At 37.6% G+C, this 18,981-nt stretch overlaps 1 protein-coding gene across 6 annotated transcripts in view; it reads left to right on the forward strand.

The window, feature by feature from the left end:
- Positions 1-4,385: 4,385 nt before the first annotated feature.
- The window catches only part of LOC106054203 (beta-1,3-galactosyl-O-glycosyl-glycoprotein beta-1,6-N-acetylglucosaminyltransferase-like), a 32,845-nt gene continuing 18,249 nt past the window's right edge, over positions 4,386-18,981 (forward strand). Inside the window, exons 1-2 of one of the 6 annotated variants that reach the window (XM_056005349.1) lie at positions 4,386-4,597; positions 17,002-17,636. In XM_056005349.1, the coding sequence (XP_055861324.1) occupies positions 17,042-17,636 (595 nt within the window). In that variant the 5' untranslated portion in view covers positions 4,386-4,597; positions 17,002-17,041. The other 5 variants (XM_056005350.1, XM_056005352.1, XM_056005353.1 and 2 more) reach the window with 5 other exon arrangements.

Raw genomic sequence — 18,981 nt, forward strand, 5'->3', positions numbered from 1 at the left:
ATTTCATGAAGCAAGTGACTAGAATGTGACATTCCAAGAAGCAAGTGACTAGAATGTGACATTTCATGAAGCAAGTGACTAGAATGTGACATTTCAAGAAGCAAGTGACTAGAATGTGACATTTCAAGAAGCAAGTGACTAGAATGTGACATTTCAAGAAGCAAGTGACTAGAATGTGACATTTCAAGAAGCGAGTGACTAGAATGTGACATTTCAAGAAGCAAGTGACTAGAATGTGACATTTCAAGAAGCAAGTCATTAGTCAATGGTTAGAATAAGTGGTAGAGTGGCGACACTTTGACGAACATTGTGCGCGAGTATTTCAGAGAGAGAGAAGCGGCCTAGTCGACAGGTAAACGCTTTCAAATGAATCACGCAGAAAAATCTATCTATCTTGGAAAATTATTTTCAGAATGCCTACAATTATTTAAATCATTGTATGTAAATTGTGTGTGTGTTTGTAAATTGAAAGCAATATTTCTAAAAAAAAAAGTATTTTCTTATTACGTCCGATGATTGACATGTGTCCCGCTTTCGCTTCCCAAAAATCTGGTTACCTTATCCCAGTTCAAACATAACCTGGCAATCTGGTGTGTGCACTCTTGTATCTCTTTCATTGTGGCGGCCCTTTTCCCGATTTGGAAGCAGTATATTGTAAAAATATGAAGGCAGTGTTGATTGGACCATGACTGTAGGACCCAGGATCACTGACTATTATTGATAGTCAAAAGTTTTTAAAATGGTGTATTTTTATGAAATAAAACCGGCTTACATATTCAATTTAAAAACAAAACTTTTAGAAGACAAAATGTCGCCGTATTTTGAGCCAATGATGAGCTACTGCCAAGAGTCATAGCATCTGAGAACTCTGTTACTTACTAGAGCCATTGTACAGTCTTTCATTGACAGACATGTGTTATCAGTTGGAGCCCCTAGCTATTTGTTTTGTCCTACATGTCATGCTTTCTTCTTTTTCTCTTCCTAATCAGTTCTTTTTTGTCCTCCTTTTCAAAGTTTGTCCTCCTATTTTATCCTTTTCAAAGTTTGTCCTCCTATTTTATCCTTTTCAAAGTTTGTCCTCCTATTTTATCCTTTTCAAAGTTTGTCCTCCTATTTTATCCTTTTCAAAGTTTGTCCTCCTATTTTATCCTTTTCAAAGTTTGTCCTCCTATTTTGTCCTTTTTTGTCAAAGTTTGTCCTTCTATTTTGTCCTTCTTGTCAAAGTTTGTCCTCATATTTTGCCCTTCTTGTCAAAGTTTGTCCTCATATTTTGCCCTTCTTGTCAAAGTTTGTCCTCCTATTTTGTTCTCATTGTCAAAGTTTATCCTCCTATAGTTTGTCCATCGTGGTTTTACATTTTGTCATCCAGGGAGCTGAGAGCTTTGCACTGGGGTTTTATGCCTCCTCATGTGGCTGGTGAGACCTATGTGAGCATGAATGTTCGGCTGCACACCGGGCAGGTTATTACAGCTGGAGCTAGTGTCCTTGGCCTTGCTTTTCTTCTCTGGCGCTTTTCTTAAGTTTGTCCTTCTACTTTACTTTGTCAATCTTAAGTTTGTCCTCCTCCTTTGTCAATCTTAAGTTTGTCCTCCTACTTTACTTTGTCAATCTTAAGTTTGTCCTCCTACTTTGTCAATCTTAAGTTTGTCCTCCTACTTTACTTTGTCAATCTTAAGTTTGTCCTCCTACATTGTCAATCTTAGGTTTGTCCTCCTACTTTACTTTGTCAATCTTAAGTTTGTCCTCCTACTTTACTTTGTCAATCTTAAGTTTGTCCTCCTACTTTACTTTGTCAATCTTAAGTTTGTCCTCCTACTTTGTCAATCTTAGGTTTGTCCTCCTACTTTACTTTGTCAATCTTAAGTTTGTCCTCCTACTTTACTTTGTCAATCTTAAGTTTGTCCTCCTACTTTACTTTGTCAATCTTAAGTTTGTCCTCCTACTTTACTTTGTCAATCTTAAGTTTGTCCTCCTACTTTACTTTGTCAATCTTAAGTTTGTCCTCCTACTTTACTTTGTCAATCTTAAGTTTGTCCTCCTACTTTACTTTGTCAATCTTAAGTTTGTCCTCCTACTTTACTTTGTCAATCTTAAGTTTGTCCTCCTACTTTACTTTGTCAATCTTAAGTTTGTCCTCCTACTTTACTTTGTCAATCTTAAGTTTGTCCTCCTACTTTACTTTGTCAATCTTAAGTTTGTCCTCCTACTTTGTCAATCTTAAGTTTGTCCTCCTACTTTGTCAATCTTAAGTTTGTCCTCCTACTTTGTCAATCTTAAGTTTGTCCTCCTACTTTGTCAATCTTAAGTTTGTCCTCCTACTTTACTTTGTCAATCTTAAGTTTGTCCTCCTACTTTGTCAATCTTAAGTTTGTCCTCCTACTTTACTTTGTCAATCTTAAGTTTGTCCTCCTACTTTACTTTGTCAATCTTAAGTTTGTCCTCCTACTTTACTTTGTCAATCTTAAGTTTGTCCTCCTACTTTACTTTGTCAATCTTAAGTTTGTCCTCCTACTTTACTTTGTCAATCTTAAGTTTGTCCTCCTACTTTACTTTGTCAATCTTAAGTTTGTCCTCCTACTTTACTTTGTCAATCTTAAGTTTGTCCTCCTACTTTACTTTGTCAATCTTAAGTTTGTCCTCCTACTTTACTTTGTCAATCTTAAGTTTGTCCTCCTACTTTACTTTGTAAATCTTAAGTTTGTCCTCCTACTTTGTCAATCTTAAGTTTGTCCTCCTTCTTTGTCAATCTTAAGTTTGTCCTCCTACTTTGTCAATCTTAAGTTTGTCCTCCTACTTTGTCAATCTTAAGTTTGTCCTCCTACTTTGTCAATCTTAAGTTTGTCCTCCTACTTTGTCAATCTTAAGTTTGTCCTCCTACTTTGTCAATCTTAAGTTTGTCCTCCTACTTTGTCAATCTTAAGTTTGTCCTCCTACTTTGTCAATCTTAAGTTTGTCCTCCTACTTTGTCAATCTTAAGTTTGTCCTCCTACTTTGTCAATCTTAAGTTTGTCCTCCTACTTTGTCAATCTTAAGTTTGTCCTCCTTCTTTGTCAATCTTAAGTTTGTCCTCCTACTTTGTCAATCTTAAGTTTGTCCTCCTACTTTGTCAATCTTAAGTTTGTCCTCCTACTTTGTCAATCTTAAGTTTGTCCTCCTACTTTGTCAATCTTAAGTTTGTCCTCCTACTTTGTCAATCTTAAGTTTGTCCTCCTACTTTGTCAATCTTAAGTTTGTCCTCCTACTTTGTCAATCTTAAGTTTGTCCTCCTACTTTGTCAATCTTAAGTTTGTCCTCCTACTTTGTCAATCTTAAGTTTGTCCTCCTACTTTGTCAATCTTAAGTTTGTCCTCCTACTTTGTCAATCTTAAGTTTGTCCTCCTACTTTGTCAATCTTAAGTTTGTCCTCCTACTTTGTCAATCTTAAGTTTGTCCTCCTACTTTGTCAATCTTAAGTTTGTCCTCCTACTTTGTCAATCTTAAGTTTGTCCTCCTACTTTGTCAATCTTAAGTTTGTCCTCCTACTTTGTCAATCTTAAGTTTGTCCTCCTACTTTGTCAATCTTAAGTTTGTCCTCCTACTTTGTCAATCTTAAGTTTGTCCTCCTACTTTGTCAATCTTAAGTTTGTCCTCCTACTTTGTCAATCTTAAGTTTGTCCTCCAACTTTATTCTTGGATACTCGTGCAGTTAACCCGTTACGTTTTGCTCACTTTTCTCAAACTAGGACGTGTCACGTGTCACGACTGCTGCATGCAGATATTAAGACAATTTGAGAGGGGGGAAAGCAAACACATTGTCAATCATTATTTCTTCTAAATCGTGTTTCTAAAAATATCTTTTTTTTCACGTTTTCATCACATTTCTAACAGGTCTCTGTCTACAGTCAAGTCTTTTACATTTGTTGTAGGTCACTGTCTGTCTACAGTCAAGTCTTTTACATTTGTTGTAGGTCACTGTCTGTCTACAGTCAAGTCTTTTACATTTGTTGTAGGTCACTGTCTGTCTACAGTCAAGTCTTTTACATTTGTAGTAGGTCACTTTCTGTCTACAGTCAAGCCTTTTACATTTTTAGTAGGTCATTTTCTGTCTACAGTCAAGCCTTTTACATTTGTAGTAGGTCCTTGTCTACAGTCAAGTGTTTTATATTTGTAGTAGGTTATTGTCTGTCTACATACACGTCTTTTACATTTGTTACAGGTCACGGTCTACAGTCAAGTCTTTCATATTTGTAGTAGGTCACTGTCTGTCTACAGTCAAGTCTTTTACATTTGTTACAGGTCACTGTCTACAGTCAAGTCTTTTCCCTAATGAAATATTTATATATGTATATTTTTTTTTACCGGTGCCATTTCCAGTTATTTGTCAGTTAGAAACACAAGTCCCAGTGCGAAGAGCGCAATTTTCTAAAAGTGTGTTCACACAAGGTTACATTAACTGTAACATGGTTTACCTCCCATGTCCCTTTCCCCTTTGTTCTGCTGACCCTGTTGAGCACAGGGTCACACCTACGGCACACACTAACACACCTGGACTATGTTCTACCTGTCTCTTTTCTGTCAACATTACAGGTACGTTGTGTGTTGCAATAATGGACGCTAGGTAACTCACATTTTTTTTTTTAATTTAACTTTTTTTTTTCATGACAACCTCTCTATGGCTAAAACATCGGACATTGGGGTAAGTGACATCGTGGACAACGGATTATAGGGGCGCAAGGTGAGCCTTTGCACATCGAGCCGATTTCTTGTAGTAGGCTACATTTAAAACTTGAATTCAGCTCTGAACTTTTTAAGAACGTTACAGCGGTTCTCTAAGGAAAAGCCGTCCTTTTTTTATGTTGTCTGTTCGTCTGTCACATTTAGATTTCTGAATCCGATTTCACCATAGTCAGTATCGAGCTCAACATGAGTGCAAGGCTAATTTTTGGTCTTCTCAAAGTTTAGCCTTTTATTTGAAAAGTTTAAACGTCAAATCAGTTTGTTCATACACAAGCAACACTATTGAAACAAAATTAGTGTCTAGATCTAATAAGATATGCTTATTTTGCATTATATTTTTCATTTTAGATGCACACATTTCTTTAATATTTTTGTCTTGCATTTTAAGGTGTTCAACAAACACAAACATTAAAATCAGAGAAATTCGGTTTTGGTTTTACCAAGAAAAACATTTTTAAAAATATATTTTTTAAAAAATCCAATACCTCCATTATACAATTTAAAAATTAATAAATTAAGAAAATGTTTGATTCAAACTGGATATTGAACCCGTGATTTTGACATCGTCTGTTGCTTGATCGAACGGTGTTACCCATTCAGCCAGCGGGCAATGCAATTATTTATTAGTACTTTCATTATATAGACATACAGTTGTCTGAGTTGTAGAACTACATCTAGACTAGACTTCTAGTTAGAACTCTTAAGATCTAGTCTAGGTGAAATCTTAAATAATCTTTCAATAAACTAAAAGAAACTTTAAATACAATAAACAACACAGTTATCGGTACATTACGGCTGACTACACCAGGTTTGTTTTCTTTGTTTGTTTTATTGCCCCCATTAAACTTGGCTAGTCAGAGCTTGAAGAGTCGGATAATTTCACCTACCTAGGGCAGTATCATAGCAAACCATGGGTAGGCCTACCATGCCAATAGGAAAGGCTGCGTCATATTTAAGCAAGCCACGCTATTAGAAGTGATATAATGGGGAAAGAATTATTCGCTATTTGGCCACTCTGAAAAGTTGATGTCTATCTCTGGGGAAAGAATTATTCGCTATTTGGCCACTCTGAAAATTTGATGTCTATCTCTGGGGAAAGAATTATTCGCTATTTGGCCACTCTGAAAAGTTGATGTCTATCTGGGGAAAGAATTATTCGCTATTTGGCCACTCTGAAAAGCTGATGTCTATCTCTGGGGAAAGAATTATTAGCTATTTGGCCACTCTGAAAAGTTGATGTCTATCTCTGGGGAAAGAATTATTCGCTATTTGGCCACTCTGAAAAGTCTATCTCTGGGGAAAGAATTATTAGCTATTTGGTCACTCTGAAAAGATGCTAGTTTGACTTTCCTAATTTTTAAAAAGTATAAAAATATAATCTTCACTCTAACAATCTTTTGAATCTTAAATTATTTGCTGTAGAATAGAGGACTAGTTGTAGATCTAGTCAGAGGACTAGTTGTAGATCTAGTCGTTATAAAATTGTTCTACACTCGCATGCTTTCATAGAGATGTAAAAACACATTGTATGATCACAAATGACCTAAGGACTATCCCTCTCATTCACTCTTGACAATGATCCACACTTAGAGGAGAATTCCATTAAGATGTAGATCTGTGAAGACATAAAACAATTCTCAAGAGAAAGGGACGAACCCCAAAAGTGCTTAAGAGGAAGGAATGCAAATGTCGGCCGTCCAATGATAGTCTGTGATTAGGACGAATTCAAATTCATTTTCGGTTAAACCTAACCTCTGCGGCTTCCATCTTGAAAATGGTTTCAGTTAAGAAAGACTAAGTTACATATGTGGGAGCATTAGTTATTACAAGTGAGTGATCAGGAGCAAGGCATTTGATATAGTCGATAAACTGTTGTTCTTGATTTAGGAATTTATAGACATTGTCAAGCAAGTAAGAGAAGATTTCTTCCCCCCCCCCCCCAAACTGGTCCTATATCCGCCATTTAGTTTGTGTAAACAGTAGTCAAGTATCTCTAAGGGGGACCACTTAGTCTAACTGTAGCCACTTTCTTGCAGGTAGTATTTAGATAAAATTGAATAAGTAGTTTACATTTAACAAATTTATTAGATGGCATCGTCTTTCATATATATATATATATAAACAGTTTGGGGTGTCTTTTTCTATTCGCCATTTGTTAAGTATGTTTGTGCTTTTAAAGACCATCTGAGGTGAGAAAAGTGTTTAGTTCAATGTACTCAGGATTATAGTGTCTTAGTTCAATGTACTCAGGATTATAGTGTCTTAGTTCAATGTACTCAGGATTATAGTGTCTTAGTTCAATGTACTCAGGATTATAGTGTCTTAGTTCAATGTACTCAGGATTATAGTGTCTTAGTTTAATGTACTCAGGATTATAGTGTCTTAGTTCAATGTAAGGTTAACGTTTACTATTGAAGTTCAATATTTGTTGTTGAAATATTACTAAAATAGACGATCTGAGACGTGTGTGGTTAATAATGCAATACCATTTTGCGGATTTTAAACGGAATGGGCTGTTAATCACAGAGCTATATATTTACACAACTGTGAAACAAAGCCATTTCCTCTTAGTTTCCATAATATTTCGAAAATCCTAATTCGAATTAATTCAAATCTGTTGAATGTAATCATCTTATGTACATTGAAATAGATTGATTACCTAGATCTTTCCAAATAGGTATTTAAATTTTGCAAAATAACAATTATGAGACGAGAGTGCTCTTATTTTTTATGTTAAATTACTATAATAGATCTAGATCTAAAGGACATGACCTAAATTGTGCCGATGTGCCAAAAACTCAAATCTTTTTCAAAAGAATTAGCTTAGTGACGTTTTTTATTTTATTTCTAAACGGTCTGTGTTGGAGATAGCTCGATAATAGCCTTGGGTTTATGTAGTTTTAGTGTTTTAAATAAGTCTTTGAGTTGAATTTAACAAGTAGTTCTTTCAGGGCACAACAGCAGATTATATTTTTGTGGTCATTTGTACAAAGCTTCTATCACCTTTGTCTGGAACAAAATTTGTACAAAGCTTCTATCACCTTTGTCTGGAACAAAATTTGTACAAAGCTTCTATCACCTTTGTCTGGAACAAAATTTGTACAAAGCTTCTATCACCTTTGTCTGGAACAAAATTTGTACAAAGCTTCTATCATCTTTGTCTGGAACAAAATTTGTACAAAGCTTCTATCACCTTTGTCTGGAACAAAATTTGTACAAAGCTTCTATCACCTTTGTCTGGAACAAAATTTGTACAAAGCTTCTATCACCTTTGTCTGGAACAAAATTTGTACAAAGCTTCTATCACCTTTGTCTGGAACAAAATTTGTACAAAGCTTCTATCACCTTTGTCTGGAACAAAATTTGTACAAAGCTTCTATCACCTTTGTCTGGAACAAAATTTGTACAAAGCTTCTATCACCTTTGTCTGGAACAAAATTTGTACAAAGCTTCTATCACCTTTGTCTGGAACAAAATTTGTACAAAGCTTCTATCACCTTTGTCTGGAACAAAATTTGTACACGTTATTTCTCCCACTTCCCTTTCTAGGAACTAGTTAAAACTTTGCACAATTATTCTGTCCCTAAAAATAGATGAATAAATGAAAAAAAATTAAATTCTTTATTAGGTAATTAATCCTATACTCTAAAGCGAGCAATTCTTGTATGTATGTAAGTGCTAGACATATATTACCCGCGGGCCGCGGGTCTTAATTTGCGTATCAATGTCGATATAGTCACTGAGAGTGTTTGTAAACAATTAAACGAAATGATAATGTTATAGTAAAGCGAATGCGTTAATGTAAAAATAGTATACATGGAGCTATCAAAATAGCTAATCGACCTGAATCCATTTTTTCAAATAAAAACATTTGATTGTAGGCCTACATATATTTATTTATAATATGAAATGAATAGACTTTATTCTGTATGTTCATGTGTTCAACTATAAAGTAGATCTATCATCTTTGAAGTAGAACTTGAGTTAGAGATAGATCTACATTAATCTAGAGTTAAATATTGGCTTGGATAGAGAGTTCGCTCTGCGCGTGTATGGAGGCTACGCTATGCGCAGGCGTGACCTTTTTAGTAGATGTACGCGATTAATGAATGGAGCTATTAAAATGGTTCCACGACAATTCGTTCACTGACATTTCGTTCACCGACAAATCGTTCACGACTTTTCGTTCACGCAACTATTCGTTCACCAGACATTTCGTTCACCCGACAATTCGTTCACGCGACATATCGCTCACGGACTATTAGCTCACAGACAACTTGTTCACCGGCAATTTGTTCACCGACAGTTGGTTCACGACAAATCGTTCACGCGACAAATCGTTCACGCGACTATTCGTTCACGGCACGGACAAATTGTTCACAGACAAATCGTTCACTGGATAGTAACATATTGTTAATTTTATATATTTTCGTCGCTTGTTTAATTTATTTATATTTAAACTTTTGTAGCTATTATTTCCAAATGCAAAAAGTTTCTAGAGATCAGGTCAAATCCGAGTTTATTTAATTTCGTTGTTGTTTGTTGTTAATATTTTGTTAATGATGACAGAATGTGATAAAAATTATACTTAAACTAATAAAAAAAAAAGAGATCTTACAAGCTAGCTGAAAAATGTAAACGGGCCCTCACTTTACTATAGGTAACATTTTTACTTTCACCTTTAATTAAATAAATATACCTTTACACCCCACTAGCGGATCCAGAACTTTGGAGTGGGGGGGGGGCGATTTTTTTCCAAACCCTAACCCTAACGCCCAGTAAACCCTAACCCTACGCATAAACGTGCATACAGCGCGCGCGCGCACACACACACACACGCACACACACACGCACACATATATATATATATATATATATAAATATATAAATATGAGAATAAAAAAAGCAGCATTTCTCAACCTTCGGCGAGTACAGCTCATTCTTCACAATGTAGTTCGGGGCGAAGCGTCTTCTTGCTTTTTTCACTGCAGAAACGCATTCTCCTGACAAGTACAGCTCATTATTCATCAATGGAGTTCGGGGCGAAGCCCCGACGCCAAAAGTGTTTTCTGGCATTCTTCACTGCAGAAACGTATTCTCCTGACCTGAAGCTCATTATTCATACTATTAAAAAACGACCTTTCGAATAATGTTGTACTTGAAAAATATTCTAATTTGAATTTATAGACCCATAATACATTGCAAATAAAACCGATTTGTTCCTTGAAAAGATAGGATACCCCACGTATTTAGATTTTTGCTTTGAGGATCGCCGCCGAAAAAAAACTTATTCGATAAATAGTATTCACGAAAACTCTAGCATAAATTGTGAGTTATAGTCCCAAATTTATTTAGCTAGAAAAATATCAGATTGAGTAAAGGTTGGCAAAAGGCGACTATGAAAACGTTATTTGAGTTTAGAACTCATCTCAATCGTGACTCTTATACTGAAAAATTTCGTTTGAATTCTAACTTTTCCAATGCAAAGTCTTTCTTAAAATACTTATGATAACTTCATGTGAAATTACAAAAACTCTGTCTGGAAATGGGAATGGCGGTAGAGTGAAAACAATTAATCCTCACTCCTTTACTAATTTCTGCTAAAGATTGCATTTGGCATTAAAGAATAGGTATGGGGCGACTCGATATAAGAATTTAATTTATAGTATATATAAATTATATTAGTGACAGATTTTTTTAATTTTGTAATTTCTGAACTATAATACAAAAAGAAAAAGTATTGATTTGTCCGATGGGGGAAATGCGATTGCATGTATCGCCCCTCCCACCTGGTACAACCCTTTTTCATTTAAATTTTCTAATGATACAATTTGAGATTAGAGTGTGGTACGACATATTTACAATGGGTCACATATCAATACGTAGTTTATATTATATAGATATTCAACTAATTTTATTCACAAACTATGATTCTCCACAAAAATAGGACCGCCCCCCCAGCACTCAGAGGGCTAGAGTGGGGAGGGCAGTACATGCAATCGCCCCCCCCTCACCCCACCGAATCGGCCAAAATACCAGAAAGGGAGCGACATAATATAAAATTTATATATTAATTCAACTAATTTTGTTCACAAACTATGATTTCTCAATAAAAACGGACCGCCCCCCCACTCAAAGGGTTTAGGTGGGAAGGGCAGAAGAGGTATTCGTCCCCTCCCCCCACCAATCGGCAAACAGGGAACGACATAATATAAAGATCGGTTAAAATATCAATAACAAGTTACAAGGATATAGATATTTAATTGATTTTGTTAGCAGGCTGTGATTTCTACCAATAAATTGGACCGCCCCCCCCACTCGAAAGTTAAGGGGGGGGGGCGGGATTGATACCATCGCCCCCTCCCGACCCCACCAAATCGGCCAACATACTAGAGGGGGGGGCGAAATAATCTAAAAATAGGTTGAAATATAAATAATTAGTATATATTTTTAACATAAGTAATAAATTCGTATACAAATTGTGTGAATGCTATACTAAAGTTCGTCCGCCCCCCCCCTTCGGGGGGGGGGGTCGGCCGAGTGGGGTGGGGGCGATCGCCCCTACCGCCCCCCCCCCTGGATCCGCCAGTGTTACACCCCCTTTTTTTTCATCTACCGGGAATCTACCCATTCATCTGGATACGCTAGTTAACACCTAATTGAGTGCTAGACAGACTGGCTCCTCTGGAAGTAATAAAACTTTATTGGACATTGCCTATACACATGTTCAATCTGTTAACATTGAAAATATCTACTAGACACTAGTATAGTACTTTCCATCAAGTTTAAAAGAAGTTTTATTTTATTTTTACTTTAGTTAACTTGTTTCTATATGTGACCACCCATTGGTAGACTAATTTGATTGCTTGGACTTCGATAACAAATTTATTGAAACAATTTTATTTTGTTGTATTGCGATAAATTATAATTTTTTGATAGGGAACCAAAATATTTCCTAGTGTTGTATATGTAATTAGTTGTTTTTTTTTTAGATGTCTTAATTGATAAGTATTAACCTTAGATCTGTATCTAGTAGCCTATGTGACGTTCAGAGTTGAACAGTGAAACCATATGTTGTACCAAATCTAGTACCATTGTTAAAAATCTAAATTATCTCTCGTAAAAACACTGACAGGATTGTGGAAAAAATACTAGTATGTCTGAGCTAGCCAGGAAAACCAGTGACTTGGCAGAAGAAGAAACGTCTGTATTATATAAGATAAGATTTGTTTTGTTGATAAGATATCAATAAAATAGGTATGTTAATTAAACATCTGGACCGCTATTAAGAAGATAAGCAAATATGGGTAGGTCGAACAAGACTACATGACGGACATGAGTGTAAAAGAAGGCTAAAACTAAAAATGTTACCTATAGTAAAGTAAGGGCCCATTTAAATGTTTCAGCTTGCTTGTAAGATCTCTTTTTTCTTTTAAGTATAATTTTTTATCACATACTGTCCTCGTTAACAAAATATTAACAACAAACAAACAAAAATTTACAAAGAATTTCGGATCAGGCCCGATCTCTAGCAATTTTTTGTTTTTGGAAATATCCAGTGAACGATTTGTCTGTGAACAATTTGTCTGTGAACGAATTGTTTGTGAACGATTTGTCGCGTGAACGATTTGTCATGAACCAACTGTCGGTGAACAAGTTGTCTGTGAGCAAATAGTCCGTGAACGAATTGTCGGGTGAACGAAATGTCTGGTGAACGAATAGTCGCGTGAACGAAAAGTCGTAAACGATTTGTCGGTGAACGAAATGTCAGTGAACGAATTGTCGTGTCCCCTATTAAAATGTATATTTATCTATGTCTATGATGTAGGCCTATGACAACACAGCTTCGCAGCTATAGCGAACGAATGTATGAAAAAAGCTTTAGAAAAACAAATTGGAATGTTAATTTGATTAAAATATGAAATGAATGGACTATAATTAGTATGTTCATGTGTTAAGTATAAAACTATCTTTGCGAAGACCTAGGAATAGAGAGATGTGTAACATTTCGGATACATTGTCTAATGAAAGAATGTACGGCAGGAATTCTAAAGTCGCAGATATAAGGAACGAATTTATGTAAAAATGCTTTTGAAACACAAATTTGAAGGTTAATTTTATTAAATAATGAAATCAAAAGACTATATTTTGTATTTTCATCTGTCAAGTAAAAAACTATATGTGCAAAGTGTAGTTTTAAAAATTAGATCTAGATCTAGATCCTTTCGATTTATACATGGTAAACATGGCCTAGATCGATGAACTTATAATACTTATATAGAGTTGGTCAACTTTTTTTTTGAGGGTCTTAAGTTTGTTTTAGGGCTACAATACATACACTACGGCCCCAGTTAGTACCCAAGGAACATTTCTGCCAAGTTTAATCAAGATTGGTCAAACGGTTTTTATTTCTATTCGTAACATACATACATACATACATACATACATACGCCTTACTTTCTACTTTATAATAGGAATTGGCTATGCACATGGAAGTTGTTGCAATCTTTCCAGCCAAACGTCACAGGAAAAGGCAGTAAGGTAAATCTGTGGAACACTTCACATCTAGAAGTGATGAAGATAACTACAGGATAAATTACTTCAACAGAATTGTTGACACTGCAAGTCAATCCTTGCAGCCGAGATTTGAACAACTAAAATCAAACCACAATCTATTTGGGTTTCTTGTCAGCTTCAAGAGACTTCAACGCAATGCCATGTGAAAACCAGGAGCAAGTATTGACGTCATCAACAGACCAGTCAACACATGCACAAGGCGATAATTAGGAGATGAAATGGAACCATTAAGACTTACCAAATACCGCCAATTTTAGCTTTTCTGTCCACTGATGAAAGATACACTGCTTTCCCAAACAACTTTGTTGCACTCAGAATATTTTTAACAAAACCCGTATCTATGAAAGAAGTTTCTCGCGCCTCAAACACAATCAAGAATTACTGTCATTTCTCGCTAATGAGAGTGATGTATGTAGGAAACAGGCTCGTAAAGTAAAGTTAATTCAATGGTGATTTTGTACTTAGTATAGAATAAATAAAATGCTAAACGATTTTATTATCTAATACAAAACCTTATTTTTCACTTATCATCATCATCCCTACCCAGACTCGGCCCCTCTCAATCCGTTTCGCAAAGACCCCGCAATAGTTAGGGCCGGCACTATATTGTGTTTCCAATTGATTAAAGTCTGGTTGTCAACATTCTATAATATGATTCTAATATGATATGTTATTTAAGAGCTGCTCAAGTCTTTGAACTTGTATAGAAAGTTCAGACTATCATTTCGTGTGCTCTTGATTGATACTGTGGTGTAGAGTTGTAGTTGTCTTTGAAAGAATATGTTTTACAAATCTTAGATCAACTCACTCTTCTGTCTGTTAAAAAATTTGTTCATTTTATTTCTCCGACATCTAACCTCGTTTCAGGCTGAAATTTCGAAAAATTATTTCTTTTACCTGACAACATAAGAATCAATAAAACAACAACAACAATTAGTTAATTAACTCTTGGTATTATTTTGTTTGGTTTCTCGAACAAGGGAGGGTAATTTTACTTGACTGAAGTGACATTAAAGCAGAACTAGTCCTTCTTATAAATTGTAATACACAATACATAACTATAGAATCAATTTTGTATAGTTCCTAAGTGTCTCACTAGCAGAGTGGTTCTCATTCGACATGTGCAGAGTGGTTCTCATTCGACATGTGCAGAGTGGTTCTCATTCAGCATGTGCAGAGTGGTTCTCATTCAGCATGTGCAGAGTGGTTCTCATTCGACATGTGCAGAGTGGTTCTCATTCGACATGTGCAGAGTGGTTCTCATTCAGCATGTGCAGAGTAGTTCTCATTCGACATGTGCAGAGTGGTTCTCATTCAGCATGTGCAGAGTGGTTCTCATTCAGCATGTGCAGAGTGGTTCTCATTCAGCATGTGCAGAGTGGTTCTCATTCAGCATGTGCAGAGTGGTTCTCATTCAGCATGTGCAGAGTGGTTCTCATTCGACATGTGCAGAGTGGTTCTCATTCGACATGTGCAGAGTGGTTCTCATTCGACATGTGCAGAGTGGTTCTCATTCGACATGTGCAGAGTGGTTCTCATTCGACATGTGCAGAGTGGTTCTCATTCAGCATGTGCAGAGTGGTTCTCATTCAGCATGTGCAGAGTGGTTCTCATTCGACATGTGCAGAGTGGTTCTCATTCGACATGTGCAGAGTGGTTCTCATTCGACATGTGCAGAGTGGTTCTCATTCAGCATGTGCAGAGTGGTTCTCATTCGACATGTGCAGAGTGGTTCTCATTCGACATGTGCAGAGTGGTTCTCATTCGACATGTGCAGAGTGGTTCTCATTCGACATGTGCAGAGTGGTTCTCATTCGACATGTGCAGAGAGGTTCTCATTCGACATGTGCAGAGTGGTTCTCATTCAGCATGTGCAGAGTGGTTCTCATTCAGCATGTGCAGAGTGGTTCTCATTCGACATGTGCAGAGTGGTTCTCATTCGACATGTGCAGAGTGGTTCTCATTCGACATGTGCAGAGTGGTTCTCATTCGACATGTGCAGAGTGGTTCTCATTCAGCATGTGCAGAGTGGTTCTCATTCAGCATGTGCAGAGTGGTTCTCATTCAGCATGTGCAGAGTGGTTCTCATTCGACATGTGCAGAGTGGTTCTCATTCGACATGTGCAGAGTGGTTCTCATTCGACATGTGCAGAGTGGTTCTCATTCAGCATGTGCAGAGTGGTTCTCATTCAGCATGTGCAGAGTGGTTCTCATTCGACATGTGCAGAGTGGTTCTCATTCAGCATGTGCAGAGTGGTTCTCATTCGACATGTGCAGAGTGGTTCTCATTCGACATGTGCAGAGTGGTTCTCATTCGACATGTGCAGAGTGGTTCTCATTCAGCATGTGCAGAGTGGTTCTCATTCGACATGTGCAGAGTGGTTCTCATTCGACATGTGCAGAGTGGTTCTCATTCGACATGTGCAGAGTGGTTCTCATTCAGCATGTGCAGAGTGGTTCTCATTCAGCATGTGCAGAGTGGTTCTCATTCAGCATGTGCAGAGTGGTTCTCATTCAGCATGTGCAGAGTGGTTCTCATTCAGCATGTGCAGAGTGGTTCTCATTCAGCATGTGCAGAGTGGTTCTCATTCGACATGTGCAGAGTGGTTCTCATTCAGCATGTGCAGAGTGGTTCTCATTCGACATGTGCAGAGTGGTTCTCATTCGACATGTGCAGAGTGGTTCTCATTCGACATGTGCAGAGTGGTTCTCATTCGACATGTGCAGAGTGGTTCTCATTCGACATGTGCAGAGTGGTTCTCATTCGACATGTGCAGAGTGGTTCTCATTCGACATGTGCAGAGTGGTTCTCATTCGACATGTGCAGAGTGGTTCTCATTCAGCATGTGCAGAGTGGTTCTCATTCAGCATGTGCAGAGTGGTTCTCATTCAGCATGTGCAGAGTGGTTCTCATTCGACATGTGCAGAGTGGTTCTCATTCAGCATGTGCAGAGTGGTTCTCATTCAGCATGTGCAGAGTGGTTCTCATTCAGCATGTGCAGAGTGGTTCTCATTCAGCATGTGCAGAGTGGTTCTCATTCGACATGTGCAGAGTGGTTCTCATTCGACATGTGCAGAGTGGTTCTCATTCGACATGTGCAGAGTGGTTCTCATTCGGCATGCGCAGAGTGGTTCTCATTCGACATGCGCAGAGTGGTTCTCATTCGACATGTGCAGAGTGGTTCTCATTCGGCATGCGCAGAGTGGTTCTCATTCGGCATGCGCAGAGTGGTTCTCATTCAGCATGTGCAGAGTGGTTCTCATTCGACATGTGCAGAGTGGTTCTCATTCGGCATGCGCAGAGTGGTTCTCATTCGGCATATGCAGAGTGGTTTTCATTCGGCATGTGCAGAGTGGTTCTCATTCGGCGTGCGCAGAGTGGTTCTCATTCGGCATGCGGAGGCGTGAACTACGAGTTCGAATTCAAGTCGCCCCCCCCCTTTTTTTTTTGTGTAAATGCTTTTAACAACCAATGACGGTAAAATCCATCCAAATATCTCTATGTTTCTTCTTTCTTCCCCCCCCCCCAAGTGATAGGATCATAGGGTAGTGAGAAAGCTAAAAGCATGAAATAATGCTAAACAAAAAGAATTGGTAAAAAATATTGTAATCGCACAGATGTATTACTATTAGTCTTGGTCTATGACATGACTGATCCAAACTAATTGATTCAATATAATACTTAGTATAATGTATTTCTGTCTACAGCTCTTCGTATTGACATTGTGTGCTAGCAACTTGTTGACTAATGTCACAGGAAGATAGCATGACGCCAGTTCGTCTGAATATTTACAGCGTTAATAGATTATTGACACTAGTGCTACTGGTTCTAACAATAGGGACAGCAATCTACATACTCAAACTTTGCTACACGTACGAGGTATCCTCTCTTCGAATAGCATTGACAGGGGGAAGTAATCAATGTTCAGATCAAGACGACTCAACTAAAATTAATTCCCCTACAATACTGTTGTCAGATGCTAAATATAAATCAATTAGACATTATCATAGTAGAACATTACAATTTTCTAAAGAATTTCATTGCGGGAAACTTTTTGAGGCCGATGAGCTGGAACAAGAGAAAGCAATGTTGTTCACAAAACTTCATCAAAATCAATTCCAAACCTTGCCAGAGAGCATGGTTCCTTCAATGTTATCTGACTGTCAAGCTTTCAAAGAGATCCGTGGCTACAGGCTGGACTCTGGTCAGCAAGAAGAAGAAGAGTTTCCCCTTGCTTACATCATTCTAGTCCACAGAGACTTTGAGCACTTGGAGAGGTTACTACGTGCTCTGTACAGGCCACAACATACATTCTGCATACATGTGGATGCTAAAGCTTCAGGTAAGATAACCAGTAACTTCATTAGTTGAACAGTTCATGAGTTAGCCACATCTTGGTAAAAAAAAATGATTTTGTAGATTTCGTTAACGCTCGTCTCCCTTGGTCAGCTAGGAGGACTGGGGAAATGCTCCACCTGGAAGGGGGGAGGGGTCCAGGAGACTTTTAATACTGAAATGTAATGTCAAGAAACATCCTGTCGCGGACATTTGTTTCACGAAACATCTACAGAACGATGTACGATGCTGAGGAAACAAATCGACCATGAGAATCACGAGTTGACTCTTTATGTCTGCTTTCATGATTGGCATGTATGGGACATTGGTTTGAATGCTATCTTTATTTGGTTAATATAAAACCATGGGTTTATATATTTACATACTGAAGTTTACGAACCAATCAAGAAACACTTCTAGTCATTATAAGAAATGAATGGAAGTGGAGATTGTCTGACATTGGGCAATCACCCAAAGCGTATTGGTGTATCCAGTGCACAGAAGATGTTCAACTAGACTTTTGGAAACCATGGACATTTTTATTGCTTTTGGTCTCTTACTGTCTTAGAAAACGTTTTGATGTCAATGTGAAGCCCTCGAGTCACATTCCCGTCCGCATATATCGAAGGTCCATGTGGCATTCACTTTGATGGTAGAGGAGCCAGCCATTTTTTGTTAGGCACACTTTTCTTCCAAAGCTGAGGCCAATGCTTTTTAGATGTCCATAGCTTTCTTGGTCACCGTGGTCTCTCTACATACTCTATAAAGTGCGGTCAAGGGCTGCGTCTTTCCCAGTAGTCAACATCAATGTCCACTGTTTTGTGGTCCGTTTGAGTACATCCGCATATTGGAGGTGGGTATGACCAGCTTGAGCCCAGCGAGAGTTGTCCATGAAGGAGGACATAAAGAAGCCAGCAAAGAACTTTGTGGCAAAGTAAAACAAAGTGTTGAAATTGTTAAAAATGTACAATTGTTTGTTGCCTGAGAATTTTTCCAAACTCTAAGCAAAGGTCGTCGCAGCCTTCCCTGTGGTCATCTTGAATTGTGGATCCCAGCAGAATTCTTATACGGCTTCTTGTTTTCATCAAAGAGGATAGAGGTTGATGTTGTAGCAGGTGGTCCCACCATGTTTGCTTTCTTCGTACTAATAGTTAGCCCACCTTCCTTACAGACCTGAGAAAGTTTTGAGTTTTAAAAAAGCAAACCTCCAGATGGTTTTGAGTTTAAAACGCCCCAAGAGAGGGTTTTGTCTCCTTATCGATAAAAAATTTATTGAAAGCAAACTAGAGTGACCAAATTCCATTATGAGGGTAGCCAAGAGGGGTTTTAAAGTCACTCCCCCCCTCCTCCAG

This window comes from Biomphalaria glabrata, chromosome 12, assembly GCF_947242115.1.
Source record: "Biomphalaria glabrata chromosome 12, xgBioGlab47.1, whole genome shotgun sequence".
Taxonomy (NCBI): Eukaryota; Metazoa; Mollusca; class Gastropoda; family Planorbidae; genus Biomphalaria; species Biomphalaria glabrata.